The sequence below is a fragment of the Neoarius graeffei genome, chromosome 21 (genome assembly GCF_027579695.1).
Source record: "Neoarius graeffei isolate fNeoGra1 chromosome 21, fNeoGra1.pri, whole genome shotgun sequence".
NCBI lineage: Eukaryota > Metazoa > Chordata > Actinopteri > Siluriformes > Ariidae > Neoarius > Neoarius graeffei.
This window is the reverse complement of record NC_083589.1, coordinates 26,374,175-26,394,773: the sequence shown is the minus strand read 5'-3', so window position 1 is coordinate 26,394,773 and position 20,599 is coordinate 26,374,175. Positions and strand designations below refer to the sequence as shown.

General features: G+C 41.2%; 1 protein-coding gene across 4 annotated transcripts in view; it reads right to left on the bottom strand.

Moving 5' to 3' along the window:
• The window catches only part of lrig3 (leucine-rich repeats and immunoglobulin-like domains 3), a 75,062-nt gene that overhangs the window by 8,693 nt on the left and 45,770 nt on the right, over positions 1-20,599 (bottom strand). For all 4 annotated transcript variants that reach the window (XM_060902897.1, XM_060902898.1, XM_060902899.1 and 1 more), the window contains 8 exons: positions 15,855-15,998; positions 8,560-8,640; positions 7,155-7,226; positions 6,958-7,029; positions 5,257-5,420; positions 4,666-4,995; positions 4,199-4,480; positions 107-580 (listed from right to left, as the gene is read on the bottom strand). In XM_060902897.1, the coding sequence (XP_060758880.1) occupies positions 107-580; positions 4,199-4,480; positions 4,666-4,995; positions 5,257-5,420; positions 6,958-7,029; positions 7,155-7,226; positions 8,560-8,640; positions 15,855-15,998 (1,619 nt within the window). The remainder of the gene's footprint in view (positions 1-106; positions 581-4,198; positions 4,481-4,665; positions 4,996-5,256; positions 5,421-6,957; positions 7,030-7,154; positions 7,227-8,559; positions 8,641-15,854; positions 15,999-20,599) is intronic.

The following is a 20,599-nucleotide window of genomic DNA, read 5'->3' as shown; positions in this document are numbered from 1 at the left end:
ATATCCTTTATGAAGAAGTACTGATCATTCAACAGCAGAGCTACTTCAGTCTGTAAATGAAGGATTATTCTTAGCATTGAAACTCTGTGTATTACGGCATACTAACCAGTGTTGGTGACGCTGCAGTCCTCGTTGCGTCTCCGTGTGTGGTAGATGATCACCACCCAGACCAGTGACGTGCCCACCACACAGCACACTACAGCGATTATGACTATGCCCACTGTGGTCCAGCCATCCTCCTCTGATCCGCTGCCGGCTGAGCCCAGTGCCCCCGTGCCTGCTTGATTTGACTCACAATTAGGGTTTGGCAAGACAGCCAGGCGCACATTTCCCCTCTCTGTGCCCAGCGGGTTAGACATCTCACAGGTGTAAGTGCCGGCATCAGCTTCTGCGGCATCCACGATGATCAGGAGCTGGTTTCCAGCAGCAAAAAAGTGGCGCTCGGTCAAGGAGAGTGGCCCGTCATCCTTGGTCCAATTTAATCGAGGTGCAGGACTTCCACCTGCGATGCACTGCAGCACGGCGGTCTCACCTCGAGCTACAGTGCGGTCTGTCAGTGGCCGCAGGAAAGAGGGCATTTCTGAGAAGGAAAAAAACCCAAAAAAAATTACACATACACACACAAAATACGGTGCAAAAGTCTTAGGGCCCCCTATTTCCCCCCCCACACACACACACAAACTTTGTTATAGCTTTCTGTTTTATGATTTGTACATTGAGTCAAAACATTACAGAAACATTTTACACTACGTTCAGACTGCAACCTGAAACGACCCATATCCGATTTGTTGTGAAATCTGATTTTTTTGTTAGGCCGTTCACATTACCAATTATATGAGACTTGTACGCGATCTCCAATATGAACGGAAAACAACCCAAAAGTGTCCCGCATGCGCAAATTGACACGTAATAAGCACATCTACATAATACGTAAACAAAAAAGCGCACTCTTCAAGTTTAATGATTTCTTTTTTGTTTGTTTAATTATCTGGTTAGTGTTAAAGTGTGAGGTCTCGTGTGTGTTTTTGTTTCTGAACTGAAATGAAAACGTGTAGCCTGGTAACGAGAGTTGACTCCTAAATGTCTCTCTAATTTCTATATAAGTGCACTACATGTTACTAGGAAGTAATGGATTTTTAAACTCTATATAGTGCACTCGAGCTTCAGTAGGCAGTCATTTGGGATACGGCCGCTGTATTACCAAACTCTTAATTCAGGCTTAATAATTTGCACATATTTATTTCGTCATATTAATAAACTTTTTCTACATTTTTATAAATATTTATTTAGATTGTTTATAGCCAGCTGAATTCTGCAACTTCTGTCAGCGCTGGCTCAAGGTGCATAAACACCAGTGCAGTTTGCTATGGAGATGAGGCGAGACCTGGCGATGTGGTTTTTGTGGCGGCGGCGGAACTCACACAATCTGATTAATGTGGGCAGCAGAGTAATGAGACCGAAGGTGTCAAATTACTGGAAATTTCCAGAACAATCTTATAATCTTGTAATACAGGATAGTTTAAGTTATAAATCAGTTATAGAAACTGTTTTATTTAATCAGGCTAACAGATCAACATCCAGGTCCCTACCAAATCCACCATTAGCTTGATCAATTCTATAAAAGTCTATTTAAATTCTGAAAACTGCACAAACGTTGTTGTTTTCCACCAAAGAGGCGGGATTAGCCAACGCAGAATAGTGACGTTTGTCTCTTGTTGATGACGTGTAGGTCGCATGAATGCGACCTGTCCGGTCAGACTGCAGTCGCATGTGAAAATAATGGATATGCATCGGATTTAGGACCACATATCCAAGCGGCCTGGGTCGCATGTGAAAAAATCGGATCTGTGTCGTTCAGATTGTCAATAACAAATCGGATACAGGTCGCATATGGGCAAAAAAATCGGATATGGGTCGTTTCAGGGTGCAGTCTGAACGTAGTCTTATGGCCCTTTTCCAGCTCACTTCAGCCCGACACGGCTCGCGTTTCGACTATCTAAGAGCAGCACGACTCAGCTCGCTTCAGCCCTGCTCAGCACCCAAAACTCGCACGGTTTTGGAGTGGGGCTGAAGCGAGCCAAACCGAGCTGAGTGGGGCTAGGGGCGTGAGGAGACACTCCCCTGTGCACTGATTGGTGAGGAGGAGTGTCCTCACATGCCCACACACGCCCCGCGAGCACGCTGGGAGCTGTAAACACTGTAAACCCGGAAGAAGAAGAATTACGAATTACAAGAATTATGAAGCCTTATGCGCCTCGCCTCATCTATACGCTCTTGCCAGTATCTGTTGGCGTTGTCGGTGACAACAAGCCACAGCACCAAGACCAGCAACACTAACGACTCCATGTCCTCCATGTTTATTGTTTACTATCTGGGTCGTGAGACTACCGCTTAAAAGGTCACTGATGTCACTGTTTGCGCCGCCTAACGACATCACGTGACGTCCACCCACTTTCGCTAACTCCACCCAATTTGTCCACCCACTTCCAGCCAGCATGGTTCAGCGCGTTTGTAGTCGAAATGCAACTCCAACAGCCCCGCTCATCTCGACTCAGCCCAACTCAGCACGGCACGGCTCAGCCCAACTCAGCCGCGTTGGTAGTGGAAAAGCGGCATTAGAGTCTAAACATTCGTTTTCCAGCACAAAATTAAATGTTACAGGGGGGAAAAGAACGTTTGTATCTGAGCAGCAGATCATATAAGAGAGCACTTTTCAGATTAAAAAAAAGAAAACAGACTGAAGACTACTGAGTTTTGGTGCAAAATGAAGAAGCGAGTGTGACGGTCAAAGTGTCCAGAAGAACTGTGGCTGGTTCTGGAAGATGCTCAGTAAAACCTACAGCTCATTTCCGCATAAAACTGCACTCACTGCACCTGAGACTACTGTTTATTTGATTTATTTACTTATTTAAAGCAAAGGGTCGTCTCACACCAAATATCGACTTTGTTTCATTTATTATGGCTTACTGCTTATAGTATTTTTCAGCCATTTTTGGTCTACAGCATTTCTTTACATGTGCCTAAGACTTTTGCACAGGACTGTGCATCAGGTCAAGATGTTCACCAAGTCTGAATCATTTTCAAGCTTTAAAGCTAGAAAAAAAAAATGACTCCTCTCTTTTTTTTTTTTTTAAACATTTCGGATATTAAACCCATAACACACACCAGTCATGAACTGAGCTTTCCACAAGCAAATATTTATAATGCTGTAATAATCAGTGACATTTTCAAAACACATTATGCAAAATTAGATATTAAAAATGTACTATAACTGACTCGGTGGAAAAAACGTTCTTGTACGATGTCAAGTCACACTGGAAAGCCGAAAATATTAATTCAAATTCAGAGTGATGAGGTCAGCTTTGGCACACGTTTTTGGCACAACCTTTGGTATGAAAGAAGGGCAGGCTCCCATCAATTACTGTGTTTTAAAACCAGCGTTGAACCAGAGAGGTGTAATAAAAGCTTAAAAATGAAAGACTGCCAAACGCTAACATTCGTTCTCCTCTGTGGCAAGGATGAGGAGAGAGAGAGGAAAACAAAAACACCCTCGAACTGTCGAGGCCAACAAATGTTAGACACCTGGGTAGTTCGCCGCCAAAGTAGACAGTCTTTTTATATTCAACAGTTATTCCACGAAATCGAGTTGTACATGAGCTGATAGCCGAGTTGGTTATAAGCCGTGTATGACGAGATTGAGTGGAATAACTGTTTTATTATATCCACATTCACTGGATTTTGAGAAACAGAGCATTTTTATTTTTTGTAATTTCAATCAATAAAAACCTTATGCAAAACGTCTGACAAGATCATTTCCGCTTAGAACGTAAACAAACCGGCGAAATGACAGGATCAATTTGTGAAAAATGCTATAATAATAATAATAATAATAATAATAATAATAATAATAATTCTTGAAAAAAAATATGTTCTTACCATCAAATACTTTTATTCCATATTTTGTTGATTTTTTTTTTTTTTTTTGGGGGGGTTTGTTTTCAAGTAGAGTTTTTATTTCGTCCTCGGTTGCGTCAGCAATACGCGCCGCCATTTTGTTTTTCTCTACTTACGGTATATGAGCTGATATCCTAGTAGTAGTGTAGCCAATCAGAGCGTGCGATTGCTCATATCCAGTGAATGAAGATAGAACATCATCAGATGTCCATTTGCTCTTATTGCCTGCTTCTACATTCCTTACCTAGTACAGTTAATGTGGCATTAGCAGATATAACTCCGGCTGTGTTCTGGGCAGTGCAGCTGTACACGCCGATATCTTCTGTTTTCACTTTCACTATGAAGAACACAGCATCGCTGGGCATAACGTGCATCCGTCGTTCTCTTGCAGCTGGGAAGTCAGTGCCACCGTCTTTCTGCCAGGCTATCTGAGGAGTTGGATGGCCGGTTGCAGCACACTCTAGCCGGGCTGTGGCTCCCACACGGACCGTCAGATCCATAGGGATTTTGGTAAACGATGGCAGCACTGATGAAGATGGTGATATTGAGGTATTAATCAATCAATGATTGAAAAAAAAAAGAAAATCCGGCTAAAGTTTTTATTGTACAATTCAATGCTGTCTTCTCAAATACATTTCATAATGAAATTAAATCATTCATTTTTACCACTGTGTAAATACACAGACCCTTCTGCGTCATCATATCACTTACTGTGGACCGTAAGCTTGGCCTTGGTGGAATAGGTGGAGCCGAAGTGGTTGGAGATGACGCACTGGTATTTGCCCTCACTGGAAGATTCCACATGGCGCAGCTGCAGTGTGGTCGTGTACTCCGTAACCTGGCTCCCATCACCCGCTTGTGCTCGGAGATGAGCCTGGTTGTGAATCTCCGCATTGTTTAGCACCTCGTTGTCCTTCTTCCAGGCGAAGGTCATGGGCGAGTCACTGGAGCTGGCTGCCGAGCATACGAAGGTCACGTTGGTGCCTTTGATGGCTGACTGCGTCTCAGGCTGCACCGTGATTTGAGGTTTGGGGAAATCAGCTGTTCACAGAAGAAACGGTGAAATTGTTTTTATGGCAACGCAGATCAAAGTTCAACAAGTGCGCTTTTATCTTAGTGTTTCATAGCAAGCACTATTCAAACCTTGACAAGTCTGTGGTTTTCATTAACTCAATAAGCTGTTCGGTGAAATCCATGACGAAATTTCTTCCATTATGAAATTTTCCACCATGAGAAAGAAAACGACCTCATGCTTGGTCAGGTAGAACATGCTTGGAAAATGTGCACCAGGCACCGACTCACCACACACAAAGTCATCCTGGCTGACTGCAAAGACACTCTTGGCCTTCAGTGGCTGTGGATGGGCACAGCTGGCGTTGCCCAAGGAGAGAAAGGCGTTCTCTGCCACCCACAGCGGGAACCACTTCAGCTGACAATCACAGAGCAGACTTGACGTGTTCAAGTGCCTGGCAGAGCGCAAAATGGGGGGGGAGAAGAAGGAAAAAAAAGTATAAGCACCACACACTCAAACCTAATCTCCTATACATACTTTCCTACTATCCAAGCAACAGTTGAATCACTGCACTGGAATCATCTTTGGCAATTTTTTTTGGGGGGGGGGGGGGTGTCAAATGAAATTAAATAGTCACAGTGGAGGGAAGAAAGAAGCTTAAAAAAACGGATACTACTTAATTCCTCAGCGTGAGCGAACAATATTTAGACAAATTCACACCAACAAACTATTATACTGAAGCCATTTTCATTATCCAGACAAGAGTCAAAAAGGGAGTTTGCACGTTCGCCCCATGTCCGCGTGGGTTTCCTCCGGGTGCTCCGGTTTCCCCCACAGTCCAAAGACATGCAGGTTAGGTTAACTGGTGACTCTAATGGCCCTTTTCCACTACCCTTTTTCAGCTCACTTCAGCCCGACACGGCTCGCGTTTCGACTACCTCAGAGCAGCACGACTCCGCTCGCTTCAGCCCTGCTTAGCACCCAAAACTCGCACGGTTTTGGAGTAGGGCTGAAGCGAGCCAAACCGAGCTGAGTGGGGCTAGGGGCATGAGCAGACACTCCCCTGTGCACTGATTGGTGAGGAAGAGTGTCCTCACACGCCCACACATGCCCCGCGAGCACGCTGGGATCTGTAAACACCGTAAACCCGGAAGAAGAATAATTACGAATTACGAGAATTTCTGAAGCCTTATGCGCCTCGCCTCATCTATACGCTCTTGCCAGTATCTGTTGGCGTTGTCGGTGACAACAAGCCACAGCACCAAGACCAGCAACACTAACGACTCCATGTCCTCCATGTTTATTGTTTACTATCCGGGTCGTGAGACTACCGCTTAAAAGATCACTGATGTCACTGTTTGCGCCGCCTAACGACATCACATGATGTCCACCCACTTTCGCTAACTCCACCCAATGTGTCCACCCACTTCCAGCCAGCACGGTTCAGCGCGGTTGTAGTCGAAATGCAACTCCAACAGCCCCACTCAGCTCGACTCAGCCCAACTCAGCACCGCACGGCTCAGCCCGACTCAGCCGCGTTTGTAGTGGAAAAGCAGCATAAATTGACCGTAGGTGTGAATGTGAGTGTGAATGGTTGTCTGTGTCTATGCGTCAGCCCTGTGATGACCTGGCGACTTGTCCAGGGTGTACCCCGCCTTTCGCCCGTAGTCAGCTGGGATAGGCTCCAGCTTGCCTGCGACCCTGTAGAACAGGATAAAGCGGCTACAGATAATGAGATGAGAGTCAAAAAGTCAGCTCTGGCATCTACTCTCTCATTTCACAGAGCAGGGGAATAATGAAATGCGTGTCAGCCATTTTCTTATAGTGAATCAAATAACCACAAATAAGAGTGGAGGGTTTGGTTGGTTTTTTGTTTTTGGTAACTGCTTCCAGTTAAGAGTTTTCCTGCTTTTCAAATACAAGATACCACCAAGCCAGAGATCTTCTGAATTCCAGTGAAATGAAACTATATACAGTTATATCACACTTACAGCTCTTCGAGTTTTTTCATCTGGGAGAAGGAATTTCCTTGAATTGACATGATGGCATTGTTGCTGAGATCACTAAATTGAAAGAAATGAAAAAAAAAACAACAACAAAAACAAACAAAGCAGCGTTATAAAAACACAAGATCTGTTTAAGAGAGGCTTTGGATAGAATAGTCATTTTCATGTCTGTGTGCACTCACAGGCGCTCCAGCAAGTCCAGTCCTGTAAAAGACTTCTTCGTGACTGATCGAATCTGATTCCCTTGAAGAAATCTAAAAAGCACAGCAAAGTCAGTTCATTAGAAAATATCGACTTCATCGCTTCAAAACATTCATGGATTTATACGATGCCTTATTCTATCCACATTCACTGGATATGAGCAATCGCACGCTCTGACTGGCTACACTACTGCTAGGATACCATTAGTAGAGGGTAACAAAGCCTCCATTTTGTTTTTAAGTATTTAAAAGAAACAAATAGCTAAAAGAATATACCCCCTAAAAATATCTCTTGTTACACACTCCAGCCTAGTCTGGTTAACACCAGACCATATCACAAGTGAAATATGGTCTGGAATCCGCCTATTGAATTTCTCGTAGGGGAGGTGTGGTTTACGATTGTCAATGGCCGTTGCGAATGTCTATCATTTGGCGTATCCGTAGCCCATGGCCAATCATGGCAGTTGTACCCGGTGACGTAGTTAGAGCGACGAAGAAGACGAAGAAGAGAAGGAAGGAGAAAGAGAAGGCAAAACAAAAATAGGAAAACAATGGCGCCGAACGATTACTGCCGTTTGTGCAAGACAAAGCTTGATCGAAAGTTTGGTTCGTATCGCTCGCCGCCATGTTAAATGTGATCCGTAAACAGTCCCAAATAAACTACAAGCTTCCATTTGTCAAGTAGTACGCGTCACCGTCTTTCCACCCCTCCCCACTCTCTGATTGGCTCCCTAACTCAGGCGAGCCTTTAGACCATAGTTTCCATACTGTCTTTTCAGATCGGAACGATTGTGCAAAGCAGCATGGGATTTCCCAGGCTAACTCCAGCCCAATCGGTGGTGGTAATGGACCTTTAAGTTGGTTTGCCAACCGCCAAAAAACCCCTAAAGAACGACAAAATAATAGCTGAGCGTGTTGCTGAACCAACAGAGGACAAAATAAAAATGCAACTCGAAAACAATCCCCCCCCCCCCCCCAAAAAAAAAAAAAAAAAAACCAAAAAACCCAACACTATGGAATAAAAGTATTTGATGGTAAGAACGTCCCCCCCCCCCAAGAATTACCATTAGCGCATTTTTCACAAATTGCTTCTGTCATTTCACCGGTTTGTTTACATTCCAAGCGGAAAGTATTTTCTCGGACATTTTGTATAAAGTTTTTATTTATCAAATTTGCAAAAAATAAAAATGCTCCGTTTCTCAAAATCCTGTGAATGCAGATAGAAAAAAAAAAAAAATTATTCCACTCAATCTCGTCGTACATGGCTTACAGTAAACTCGGTGCTATGTGCCTCTTCGGCTATCAGCTCACGTACGACTCAATTTCGTGGAATAACTTAAATATAATGCCAAGCCGTTTCAGCACAACATGAACGACATAAACTCACAAATTTCGAAGACTGTTCAGTGCAGAAAAGGGTCCATTCATGTCCTCAATAGTCCAGGAAATCTCATTATATTTCAGATCACTTTAGAGAGAGGGGAAAAGAATAAAACAAAGCCATGATCTTAAACATCACACTTGATTCACACCTGAGTGACTGTATTTAGATGGAAAGATTGCATATTAAAAAAAAAAAAAAAACCTCATCAAAAACCATGATCACATCCCAAAACAGGGGAATGTTTGGCTAGCTTTGGGGATATTTGTGCAATGAATAAATATACTGTAAAGTAATATCATAAATTTTATTATACATTACTTATTAGGGCTGGGCGATACATCAATAAATCATCATCATCACGATATGCCAATTTGTATCGTCAGGCAACTAAATATGAGTGTTGCACTTTATTTTTGACTTCTAATTCTCAACTTTTCTTCAGAAGTGAACAGGTAGTGCAGAGTGAAAACACAGTGTGCAAGCTTAGCACTGTAGCTCATGCATGTGTTTATATCCGAGGAGACCGAACTGGCTGCAGATGTGCACAAGAGCATGTAAGCACCCCTGCTTCCCTGGCATCTGTCTACTTACAAACGTGCTCTCATGTTATTTAGTATCTGAGCATTATTTTCATAGCCTAAGGGCCCGGTCCCACAACACCGATAACTATACCTATAACTACAACTATGAGTATACCTGTGCCTGAATTTAGTTCCAGTCTGGAGCAGAAACACACCTATAATCCTGACTGTAATAGCGCTTGGTGCTGCCACTCAGGGAAATAAACACATCCAACTTAGGAATAGTTATGGAAGTCCCCCCAAGTAGTAGCACATTATTCCGGGTCATACTGTACAGCTTGGACTTCAAAACAACCCATGCACACACTCCAGTGGTTGATATAGGCCTAATACAGATAGGTCATGGGCTACAGAAATATAATAAAAAAGGATACAAAATACAGAGTGGTTACAGATTTTAATACGGACGCTCATAATTTACGGATTGGTCACGGATGTTTCAGTATATTACAGATTGGTTACCGATTTGGTCAGGTTACCAATGACCTGATTGGTCAGATGTTTTATCAGATCAGGTTCAGGCCTGGAAAAATGGCTCCAGAAGTTCTCTCACCAATACGGATAAACCCAGGCCTGGGCTATAGGTATCGTTACCAGTCTGGTGTGAGTACCAACCACATAAACTACAGGGGACCCCATTTATTTATAGTTGTAGCTATCGGTATTGCGGGACCGGGCCTTAAAGGTGGAGTACGAGATTTTTTTCAGGAGTATTTTTTACCATATTGCTTGAAAAGCTCCTCACACCCATGTTGCAAGCAGTACAATAGAAGGTTTGACCCAAAAACGAAATAATCCAGTCTACAGTGTAAAATAAAGGAAAAACGCCATCCAATCCTATCGAGGTACCACCTCAAAATGATTGGATACTGACACGTCAATCAGACTGAAGCCCGCGACCCCAAACCCCAACCCTCACCGCCCCACCCCTGCCCCTACCCTTGCGCGTACAGTATGCGCAGGGACCACTCTAGCCATTTCAAAGCAACGGATACACAATGTAGGTTTTACTAAGTTAGCATGATTTGCAAAGTTAGCTGACACGGATTGTTATACTAACGCATATAGTCGTATTACGTCCTTGATGGTAGTTTTTCCATGGTATTTATTTCATGCATACAAACGATTTGTTAGCTTAGCTGTATGTGGCACAAACGATAACTCTTATTTATTGTTTTCTTAGTTATGAAGGCATGGCACAAGCCAGTTCGACACCAATGAAGCATGGGTTTTTGAAACCACCTCCTCCTCCCGTATCCACTATTCGTTCGGATTCACTCTCAGGCTCTGACCTGTAAGTACCATTATGTTCACATAAACATGGTTTTGGCAACATGCTTTGGAGACGCGGGGGGTGGGAGCATGGCGAGTGCGGGCGTGTTTCTTTTCAAAATATGGCTTGCGGGAACCGTTATTCCAAAATCTCGTACTCCACCTTTAATACATAGTGGTAAATATCGTGATACTGAAAATTTCTGAAAATATCGCGATACAATTTTTCGATCATATTACCCAAACCCACATTACATTTCAGTTAATGAAACAGGAGAATGTTCTTATATTTAACCCACAATCTCAGTTAGTCCTCACATTAAAATAATTAAAGTGAAATTTCACTTCTGTCATCACTTCTGCTAGACTCCCGTTTTGTCCCATAACCCTCGCTTTCACCATCACCATGTTTAACTCCATTCAAATAGCTAGTTTCCTCCCCTCTAAGCCTGGTTACAAATGAGTGGCTTAGGGAGGGCACGGAGTGAACACACATGTGCATGTATGTGCACACACACACCCTTCCTTCATGCTCAGTTGCCATTTGGTTCTGTTTAAGAAAGCCCAGAGAAGGGAGGAGAGGAAAGTGGGGGAGGGGATCCCCTAAAGTTGAATAAACACCGCAGAAAGCCTGCGATGTACTCTATATATCAGCTAGATATTTCCACCAGGAAGGCGTCAGAAAAGAAAGGAATACACCAGAGATGCCCAGCTGCTGCTCCAGCTATACACTGATATTACAACCCCAATTCCAAAAAAGTTGGGACACTGTAAAACATAAATAAATGCAGAATATGACGATTTACAAATCATGGAAACCCTATATTTCATTGAAAATAGTACAAAGACAACATATCAAATGATGAAACTGAGAAATTTCATTGTTTTTTGAAAAACATATGCTCATTTTGACATTGATGTCAGCAACACATTTCAAAAAAGTTGGGACAGGGGCAACAAAAGACTGAAAAAGTCGTGTAATGAGATAAAAAAAAAATAATAATAATTTGGTTAATTGGCAACAGGTTAGCAACATGATTGGGGTCCCAGAGAGGCTGAATCTCTCAGAAGTAAAGATGGGGAGGGATTCACTACTCAGTGAAAAACTGCATGGGCAAACAGTGCAACAGTTTAAGAATAACGTTCCTCAATGTAAAATTGCAAAGAATTTGGGGATCACATCATCTATGGTACATAATATCATTAAAAGATTCAGAGAATCTGGAGAAATCTCTGTATGCAAGAGACAAGGCTGAAAACTGACATTGGATGCCTGTGATCTTCAGGCCCTCAGGAGACACTGCATTCAAAGCAGACACATGTCTGCACTGGAAATGACTGCATGGGGTCAGGAATGCTTGAGGAAAGCATTGTCTGTGAAAACAGTTTATTACTGCATCCACAAATGCAAGTTAAAACCAGGTATAAACAATATCCAGAAACACCACCACCTTCTCTTGACCTGAGCTCTTTTACGATGGACTGAAGCAAAGTGGAAAATTGTCCCGAGGTCTAATGAATCAAAAGTAGAAATTCTATGTAGAAATCATGGACACCACGTCCTCCAGGCTAAAGAGGAGAGGGACCATCCGGCTTGCTATCAGTGTACAGTTCAAAAGCCAGCATCTGTGATGGTATGAGGGGGCATTAGTGCACACGCCATGGGTAGCTTGTACATCTGGGAAGGCATCATTAATGCTGAATGATATAAACACGTTTCAGAGCAATATGCTGCCATCAAGACAAAATGTTTTTCAGGGAAGGCCTTCCTTCTTTCAGCAAGACAATGCCAAACCGCTTTCTGTACATATTAAAACTGCATGGCTCCATAGTAAAAGAGTCAGGGTGCTAAAATGGCCTGCCTGCAATCCAGACCTGTCTCGCATTTAAAACATCATGAAGTGCAAAATACAACAAAGGAGACCCCCGAACTGTTGAGCAACTGAAAGTGTATATCAGGCAAGAATGGGACATTTCTCTTTCAAAACTACAGCAATTGGTCTCCTCAGTTCCCAAATGTTTACAGTGTGCTGTTAAAAGTAGAGGTGATGAAACACACTGGTAAACACGCCCCTGCCCCAACTTTTTTAAAGCGTGTTGCTGACATCAAATTCAAAATGAGCATACATATTTCAAAAAACAATAAAATTTCTCAGCTTCAACATTTGCTATGTTATCTTTTTACTAGTTTCAATGAAATATAGGGTTTCCATGATTTGCAAATTATTGCATTCTGTTTTTCTTTACAGTTTACACAGCATGCCAACTTTTTTGGAATCGGGGTTGTACTTCTGAGGTCTGATAACAATATTCAAGCCAAAAAGGTTTTCCGACTCACTGAATTAGTATAAAAACCTTTCAATTCCAGCTGAGACGGACTTGATGTGTCAACATTTCACAGATAAATATTGAAGCTAACAGGTTCAGACATAGTTTCCAAGAACTTTATTCCATTATACTGCATTTCTGGTGAAAGACACTGATGAATCTAAAGTCACATGAAAGAAATGAAGTTTATCTTCGAGTAGTGAATGTATATTTCACGAGTGAGCAAAGGCAACGAGTGAAAATATTTTCAACACAAGCAGGTAAACTTCATATCTTCACGCCACTGTGTAATTTTTTTTTTTTCAAAATCAAAAGAATTTTAATTTTGAACTGGTTTGCCATTTTGACTAGTCAGCGGGAAAACACTGGGAGTGACATCATCGGAGTGAATTATCGGAAATTATTATACATACAAGACACTTTTTCGATGGAATAAAAACACGTGTTCTATTCCTCTCTAGTGGGTTTATTGATGGAATGCAATATTGTTATCATATCGCTCATCCTCCATATATTACGCCACTCTCCCCAATGGAGAATGAGCTTGCAATATTGTTATTATATTGCATGTTGTCAAGACAACACAACGTCACACGTCTAATGACAAAACTTTTCTGCTGCGCATGCGCACAATCATTTCTTCGCCAGCCGGGAAAGAGAGAAGATGAGGCTAATCCAGTGCTCGGTTTAAGCACGAAATAAATAAACTAAAAACTGAAACTGAAGATGTGCTGAACAACCGAAAGGCGACCAAAACTTCATTAGATATTCTTCACACACACACTTACAAGAGAGAAACATACCAATGGACATCGAAAAACTGGAAAAGACATACATCGGAGATGTAAAACTTCTGTGCTAGCGAGTGACTGACAGTTTGCAAACAAACATGACCGCGAGGTTTGCTTCATTAAAAGCGCAGAGATGCCTACCCCAAATTTTGAATTTCAGTATTCTTGAAAACATTTTTCAGTATTTTGGAATGACTTTCAGTAACATTAATTTATGCGCATTCCATTATAAAGAGGTGTATATACCAATATGTTTAACATTTAAATTATTAAAAAGAACTGTTTTGTGTGAATTGAATAAACAAAATGCGAGCAGCCATCTCAACTGAATTTCTACTCAACAAATTTCTAGAGCATACAATATATCACATTTTTATAAATACAATAGTGTTCCCTGTTTGCAGACATTACGGTTGACTACCAATCATTGGTATTGAATGTAACTCCTCAAAAGTATTATATTATATTGCCTGGCAAAATGTTCTACCTGTTAACGGATTCTAATAAAATTTTTAAAAAAATTTCTTATTTCATGCCAAAGAGAGTCCGACATTATCTTAATGTCCCAATATATAAATACTTCAGCATAATGCTTCAGAAGAGACACTGAATAAAATGACATTTATAATTGTATTTAAAACAGTGGAATGATCAATTTTTTGCCACAATCCCAACAGCACTAATCATAAAATTCTGTTTTTGATCATACTACATGTACATTTGTACTTGCAACACTGAAAAGACTTTGAATTAAAGAAGTCCAGCCAGTGTTTGATATTTCAGTGAATAAAAATCAGACATGTAAAAAGAAACTGAATAAGTTTAACTCACATTTCATGGCACTAATTGGCAAGTTCAACCCCAAGCACAGGTCAACCATCACCGCTTCAGCACGTGTCACGTTCCGTGTCTTTTCATCCACAGATTTCGTAAAAAACTGCTGGATACCCCCAGATTTACTTTCCGCCTGACTCGCCATTTCAGCATACTCCATATGTTTTTTTTGTAGTTGACATGCCGCGTGCAGTCATCGCGACCACCATGAGTGATGTTAATGTCAGTTCTACACAGTTTGCAGTGTGCATATCCATTGCCCTTTTGACTGGGTGTAATGCATGGCCATTCTACCGTATCGAAAATAGTGCGAACAAATGTGCGGAATCTGCGTGTGTCACACACAGCATGTGCAGAATCTGTGCATGTCACACACAGCATGTGTGGTTGTCGTAAAAATAAATAGCCTAGCCGTGAATCGCGCATGGATTGAAAAAGTCGCTTGGACATTTAAAAACAACTCACTGGAATTTTTTAAGACTTTATAATAATTCCGTACAGAATAACACTGTTTGCCGTAACATCGTATTTACGTAACTTTTCCGTACAAAATACGGCCAATTCGTACTAGTAGGCATCTCTGAAAGCGGAAGATTTTGAGAGAATTTTGGCTACCAGGTCACTCCGTTGTGTGGAGCTGTCGATGTTTATTTTAAAAGTAACTAAGTAAATTACATTGGTATATTAATTATTATTATTAGGCTTGACTGCACTAGCATTGGCCTGTGCTAGCACTACACCAGCTAGAAGGGAACTGGACTGCCGCACTAAGAGCACCGAATCACAGGTAAGCTCACGTTGGCCTTCGCTAATGCTGATATGAAGAGACTATCTATTGTAATAAAAATAGATAAATAAAAATAAATAATAAATAAAATGGCTTTTTTTCGTGGTATATCAGATATACTTGTCTTCGACTCGTTCAATTTCATGCTTTCTGAATGGAATACATCTGATATACCACTCAACAACAGCCAGTATTATTTAAATAAGGTCACTCCGATCCGTGATGCATTTCATATGAAAAATATGAGTTTTTCAACACGATAAGATAAACTTCATATCTTCAAGCCAATGCGCGATTTTCTTTTTGTTATACTGACACACTCACAAACAAAAAGTCCCCAAATTTATCAAAACAATTCATTGATTTCCTCACGAGTTAGACACTGTTTTGGTTCTCCATGTCCCGGATGGAGCTCATATGAAAAATACAAGTGGTGTATTTCCCAGTAAAACACTCGTGTCTATATTATATAAAAGTGTATGCATAAAATGTGCATTTTAAACCCCATCCCCATTCCTGGAAGTTCCAGTTCAACTACAGAGTTCCAGCCTTTAATCCTAACTGAACGCAATTGATCCAGATTACTTGCTCAAAAAAGGAACACTGATGTCCAGAAACAAGGCTGATGGCCACTTATTCAAGCCTGGATATTCAGTGTGTGTGTGTAGTGTGATGACTGCTCTGTTTCTGATCTGTTGTACTCACAGCGTGTACAGACGGGTGAGGTCTCTGAAGGCTCCGTCAGCGATGAAGCTGACCTGGTTGTAACCAATTGAGAGTTGCTTGAGCTCACTCAGGCGTATGAAGCTGCCCTCCTCCAGGCGCACCAGCTGATTAGAGCTGAGGTCACTAACATACACAGAAACAGAACAAATCAGATGGCGTCACATCTTTCGAGGCACATGTTCCAGGGTACGTATTAATATTAGAAACACATCATACACACATGACCTGATGAGCTGTTCGATCCAGGGGGTTTACGGTGAATGAGTTTTTATAAAAAAATCATAACAGGAATTTAAAGGAGGATGTAATCTATAATACAGTGTTGTATTATAGTATGATATGGTTTGTAAGAGTAGTCTTACAGGAGCAAGTTTTCTGTAATAGAAATTCATTATAAAAAGCAATCTTAAAAAAAAAAAAAATTAAAATACTATGAAGCCTAGAACAAACAAGCTCTAATGAAATCTAAATAGTAAGAATTATTAAACACTTAAAATACTATTGGAATATTTTTAAAGAGAAATACTTTTTTGCAAAACTTTTCCATGTCAACAGACTGATTCACGATTAAGATGAAGACAAACTGAAGCACTTTAGCACGACTTCTTGTTTTACACCTGAAGCACTCATGTTGTTGAGCCGATCTAACAGCAGTGTTCATTTTGTTGATGAAAACTTGGATAAAAGCTATTCGTCTACAACCTTTTTCCAACGAAAATGAAATGAATAAACATCAGACTACAATATCAGAGCCGGTCGGTGAGACGCTGTGAAATTTCTCCCATGAGCACATTCATTTCTGACAGGCCATTAAAACCATAGACTGTAAAAATAATGGACAAAGCCTCTGTGACCTCACTCATAGGATTTCAGCAGAGTGGGTTTGAAGCTCAAATAAGGAGGCTACAGGCGTCGCCATCTGGGCAGCGCCTGACTCCACCTAACTCCCGGCTCATCCATAAATGGAGAAAGGGGCGGGGATAGTGAACACTGGCCGCTGGAATAGTATGGCTGGAAAACGCCTACTAACTTTGAATCTAATAAGTGAGCCAGCAAGCTACTGGCTCTTATGGTCTGTATCTTATGGAGGTTACTCCATAAGATACAGACCATAACCTCAACAGCCAGTCTATATTTTATTTTTATATATTATATATATATATATATATATATATAAATAAATAAAAACATACAACACCCAAATCACTGGGCATGTAACTGCCTAATAACGCATTTGATCAAGGAGTGTCGTCTTTTCAATCTTAATAATTGTTAATAAAAACATAACTGATATTTTTTTCACGGTGCGGTTTCCATCAAATCCCACGCTCTGATTGGCTGGCGAGTGGGTCTGTATCCTACGGTATGGACCCCGGTTACGGACCTCTGGCGACTCGCTCGTTCACAACAACAAACATAGTAGCAATTTGTGTCAACATTTATTTTTGCATTTCTCAGGAGAATAGCGTTAATTTTACATCATGGATAGCGATAACGACAGTCTTCACAGCGAAAGCGAGTTTTACTACCCTGAGGAAGAAGAAATAAAAGAAAACATTTCAGGAGAAAGCTAAAAACCTGTAACTTGCTAATGCTGAGCAAAAACATGGCTGAATCCTGAATGACTCAATTTTTTATAAATATGGGACTACATAGGCAGCAAAATGGTTTTTTTTCCTGCCATGGAAGTGCACTTGTATACTGAGGAGGAAGCAATTTGCATTACAGCTGTGAATGAGGATTCAAAATGGCGACTCGGTTTGGTTTTCCCTTTCAAGCGCTCTTGTTTTCTGTTAGAATTTGGTAAAGAAAAAACTAAATATATTATTTACCAGCTTAAGGTTGGCCCGTATGGTGAAATACCGTGACCTTGGCCCAGAGGGCCTCGGTCAGTACTTTCAAGACCTCGATCATGGTATTTCACGATACAGACCTCCCAGCTGGTAAATAACATGTATATATTTTCCCCAATAGCTTAGATAACTCACGTTAGCTTGGTTAATAGCTAGCTTGCTAGTGATATAGCTAGCTCGGAGTGGCCGAGGTTGATAGCAGCTACTGTTAGATGGTCAGTCTCTGATGGTCACATAGCACAGTGTATTTGATATGAAACAATTGACCAAACCTGCGATTTAGTTAAGAAATGTGTCTCTTGGTGAACGATTGACTATTGCTACATGAATCTTCATGCTGAATGGATATTATTTCTCTGGACAAACTCCAAAATGTAATCTTAGTTGCTCAAGCTGTCAAATTCAGTCTGAGCCTAATTTCCTGAAGGGGAGACCCCGATAAACTTCATCATCAGCGACTACATTAAAAATAATGAACAGCAAGTACAATCTAATAATAAAGCAAATTAAAGTCACTTACAGGTATAGTAGTGTGCAAAAGTAGTGTTTGCATGGAAAAGCTCCAAAATTTGAGGTAAATTCTGAGGTAACGCCAACTAGCGGCTAACAAGATGACACAAACCCAGTTGTCACTCCAATCAGCCCCGCCCCTCATTATGCATAAATGTATGGCTCAATATAATTTAAACTGTTGAATTATATAAAAATTCACCCCCTGTATAGGTGTCATGAAGGGGGAAACTAGCTATAGAGCCCGAAACTGGTTTTTGTACCAGGCTGTAAACGTTTGTTTTTGTTGTAAAGTTGGACATTTTAAAGTGCACATTACAGGTGAATTCAGGAGCAAGATCAATGTAATTCTCCTATTTTATATTAAACTTGGGTCAAATATCGGTCACATTTTGTGCAATTTTTTTTACCCTGCACAATACCAGAAAAATTCAGTTGAAATCAAGCCATTTGAGGCGAATTGGTCCGCCTCTGAAAAAACTTGCCATTTGGATTTCCTGGCAAACACTGATTTTCGTGACGTCGCGTGCGGGACGCCTCCCTCTGAATCCTACGCCAGCGCTGGTTTGTTTATGAGAAAACGAGCTGGTGGTTTTCTGCAAATTTCTTCAACGTTATCACGTAATTATTAAAATGGTTAACAGATGTATCATAGGAGGGTGTAGCAACACCAATCTTGATGGGATTAGTACTCATCGTTTCCCAAAAGACCGGACAATGAGAGAGAAATGGGAGCACTTCATGCGAGGCAGCCGAGGACCAAAGCAGAACCGAGAAAAAAAGACCAAGAAAATAGGCAATTCACAAGCTGACTGTTGCCAGGGTAAGAAATAATTCTGACATCTCATTATATTCTTCATCCAAAGGTAAAGTAACATTGCGCTCAGGTGACAATTCCATATTTCACTGCAAAATCGCTAGCTGCTAAACTTTGTCTACACAGGCTGTGCACTGAAACCGTACAAAGCTCTCGCAGCCTGCTGGCGCTTCCGCAGGTGACGTCACGAATCTGGCTCCAGACTCCCTTGGGATTTTTCCAGACGTGTTTTTTTATTTTATTTTTTTCTGCTGTAGACAGATGGCCTTGTGCAAAATTACCCTTCTGGATGAGTGTGTAAAGGGACATACTTTCATATAAAAAAAAACAAAAACGAAATTGGTCCAGGATATGCATTTTAACAAACGGGTCTATGGGAACTGACTCACTTTTGGAGTCAGCCTCAAGTGGCCATTCAAGGAATTGCAGATTTTAGCACTTCCACACTGGTTTCACTTTTCAGGACCGGAGGATGCTGCTTGGATTAAACAAAGGAATGAAAGCAACATTGTGAGAGAATTGGTATTGTTTGCTCTCAAGCTCCCCCTACAGTTGCGGAGTGTAATTCACCTTCACGCCACTGTTATAAAAACAAATCGCACTTTGAGCTCCCCTTATGGACAGACGATGTGCACGTGCATCGTCTGTTGACAAGCTTAAGGATACGGAACCATCAGAATCCAAATAAAATGTTTCAACTGACAAGGTAGAGTAACATTACAGGATTTTACACAAATATGACTCAGTTTTATTTATTGTGACATCAGAGATGAACACGAACCTAGAACAAGAACAGAAAAGTTTCAGTTTTGCGGAAATACTGCGTTTGCGTTTTCAGGCCATATACATTGATTGCCAAGAGTCTGAATGTCGAGTGTGTGTGTAATCAACATGATATAGACACATACTGCAAATGATATACACTGGGCAGCTGAGATAGGTTTGCAAAGTTGCAACCTTTCAAGGGTTATTAGATACGAGATTGACAGAAGACTGACCAAACATGTTGGCGTGAGCGGAATTTATTTATCCTGAGATGAGACTGAGGTTAGATAAATTTTATCATCTGGAAAAACAAGAAATCTCCATGAGACAGGGAAAACACTGATAAGGTTACAGCCTACATCGCAATCTTTCATTAATAACATTGGCAGGGATGTAACTCTGCTGTCGGATTGTTATTGTTTTCCTGTTCGCTGTGAGACAGATCATTACTTGTGTCTTGAAGTAAACATGCATGCTCAGACTTTTTCCCTGAGTTATTGTAATATTACACACAATTCAGAATAGTAGCACACTAAGCTACCGTAACCAGAACCACACTAACACTGACGGATCTAATGCTAGACGATGCTAACAGACAAACAACACCACCACCGTATCAACTAAATTAACCTGACAAAACCAGGATGCTCCGGACAAAGTGATGCAAACTTGGGTGGTGAGCTCGCCAACAAAACTAGACAGCAACCGACATGAGCTCTTATTACCAGTACTGATGTCCGAGTGTTATCTAGCAAGTGCCGTAAAGTGTCATGCAGTTC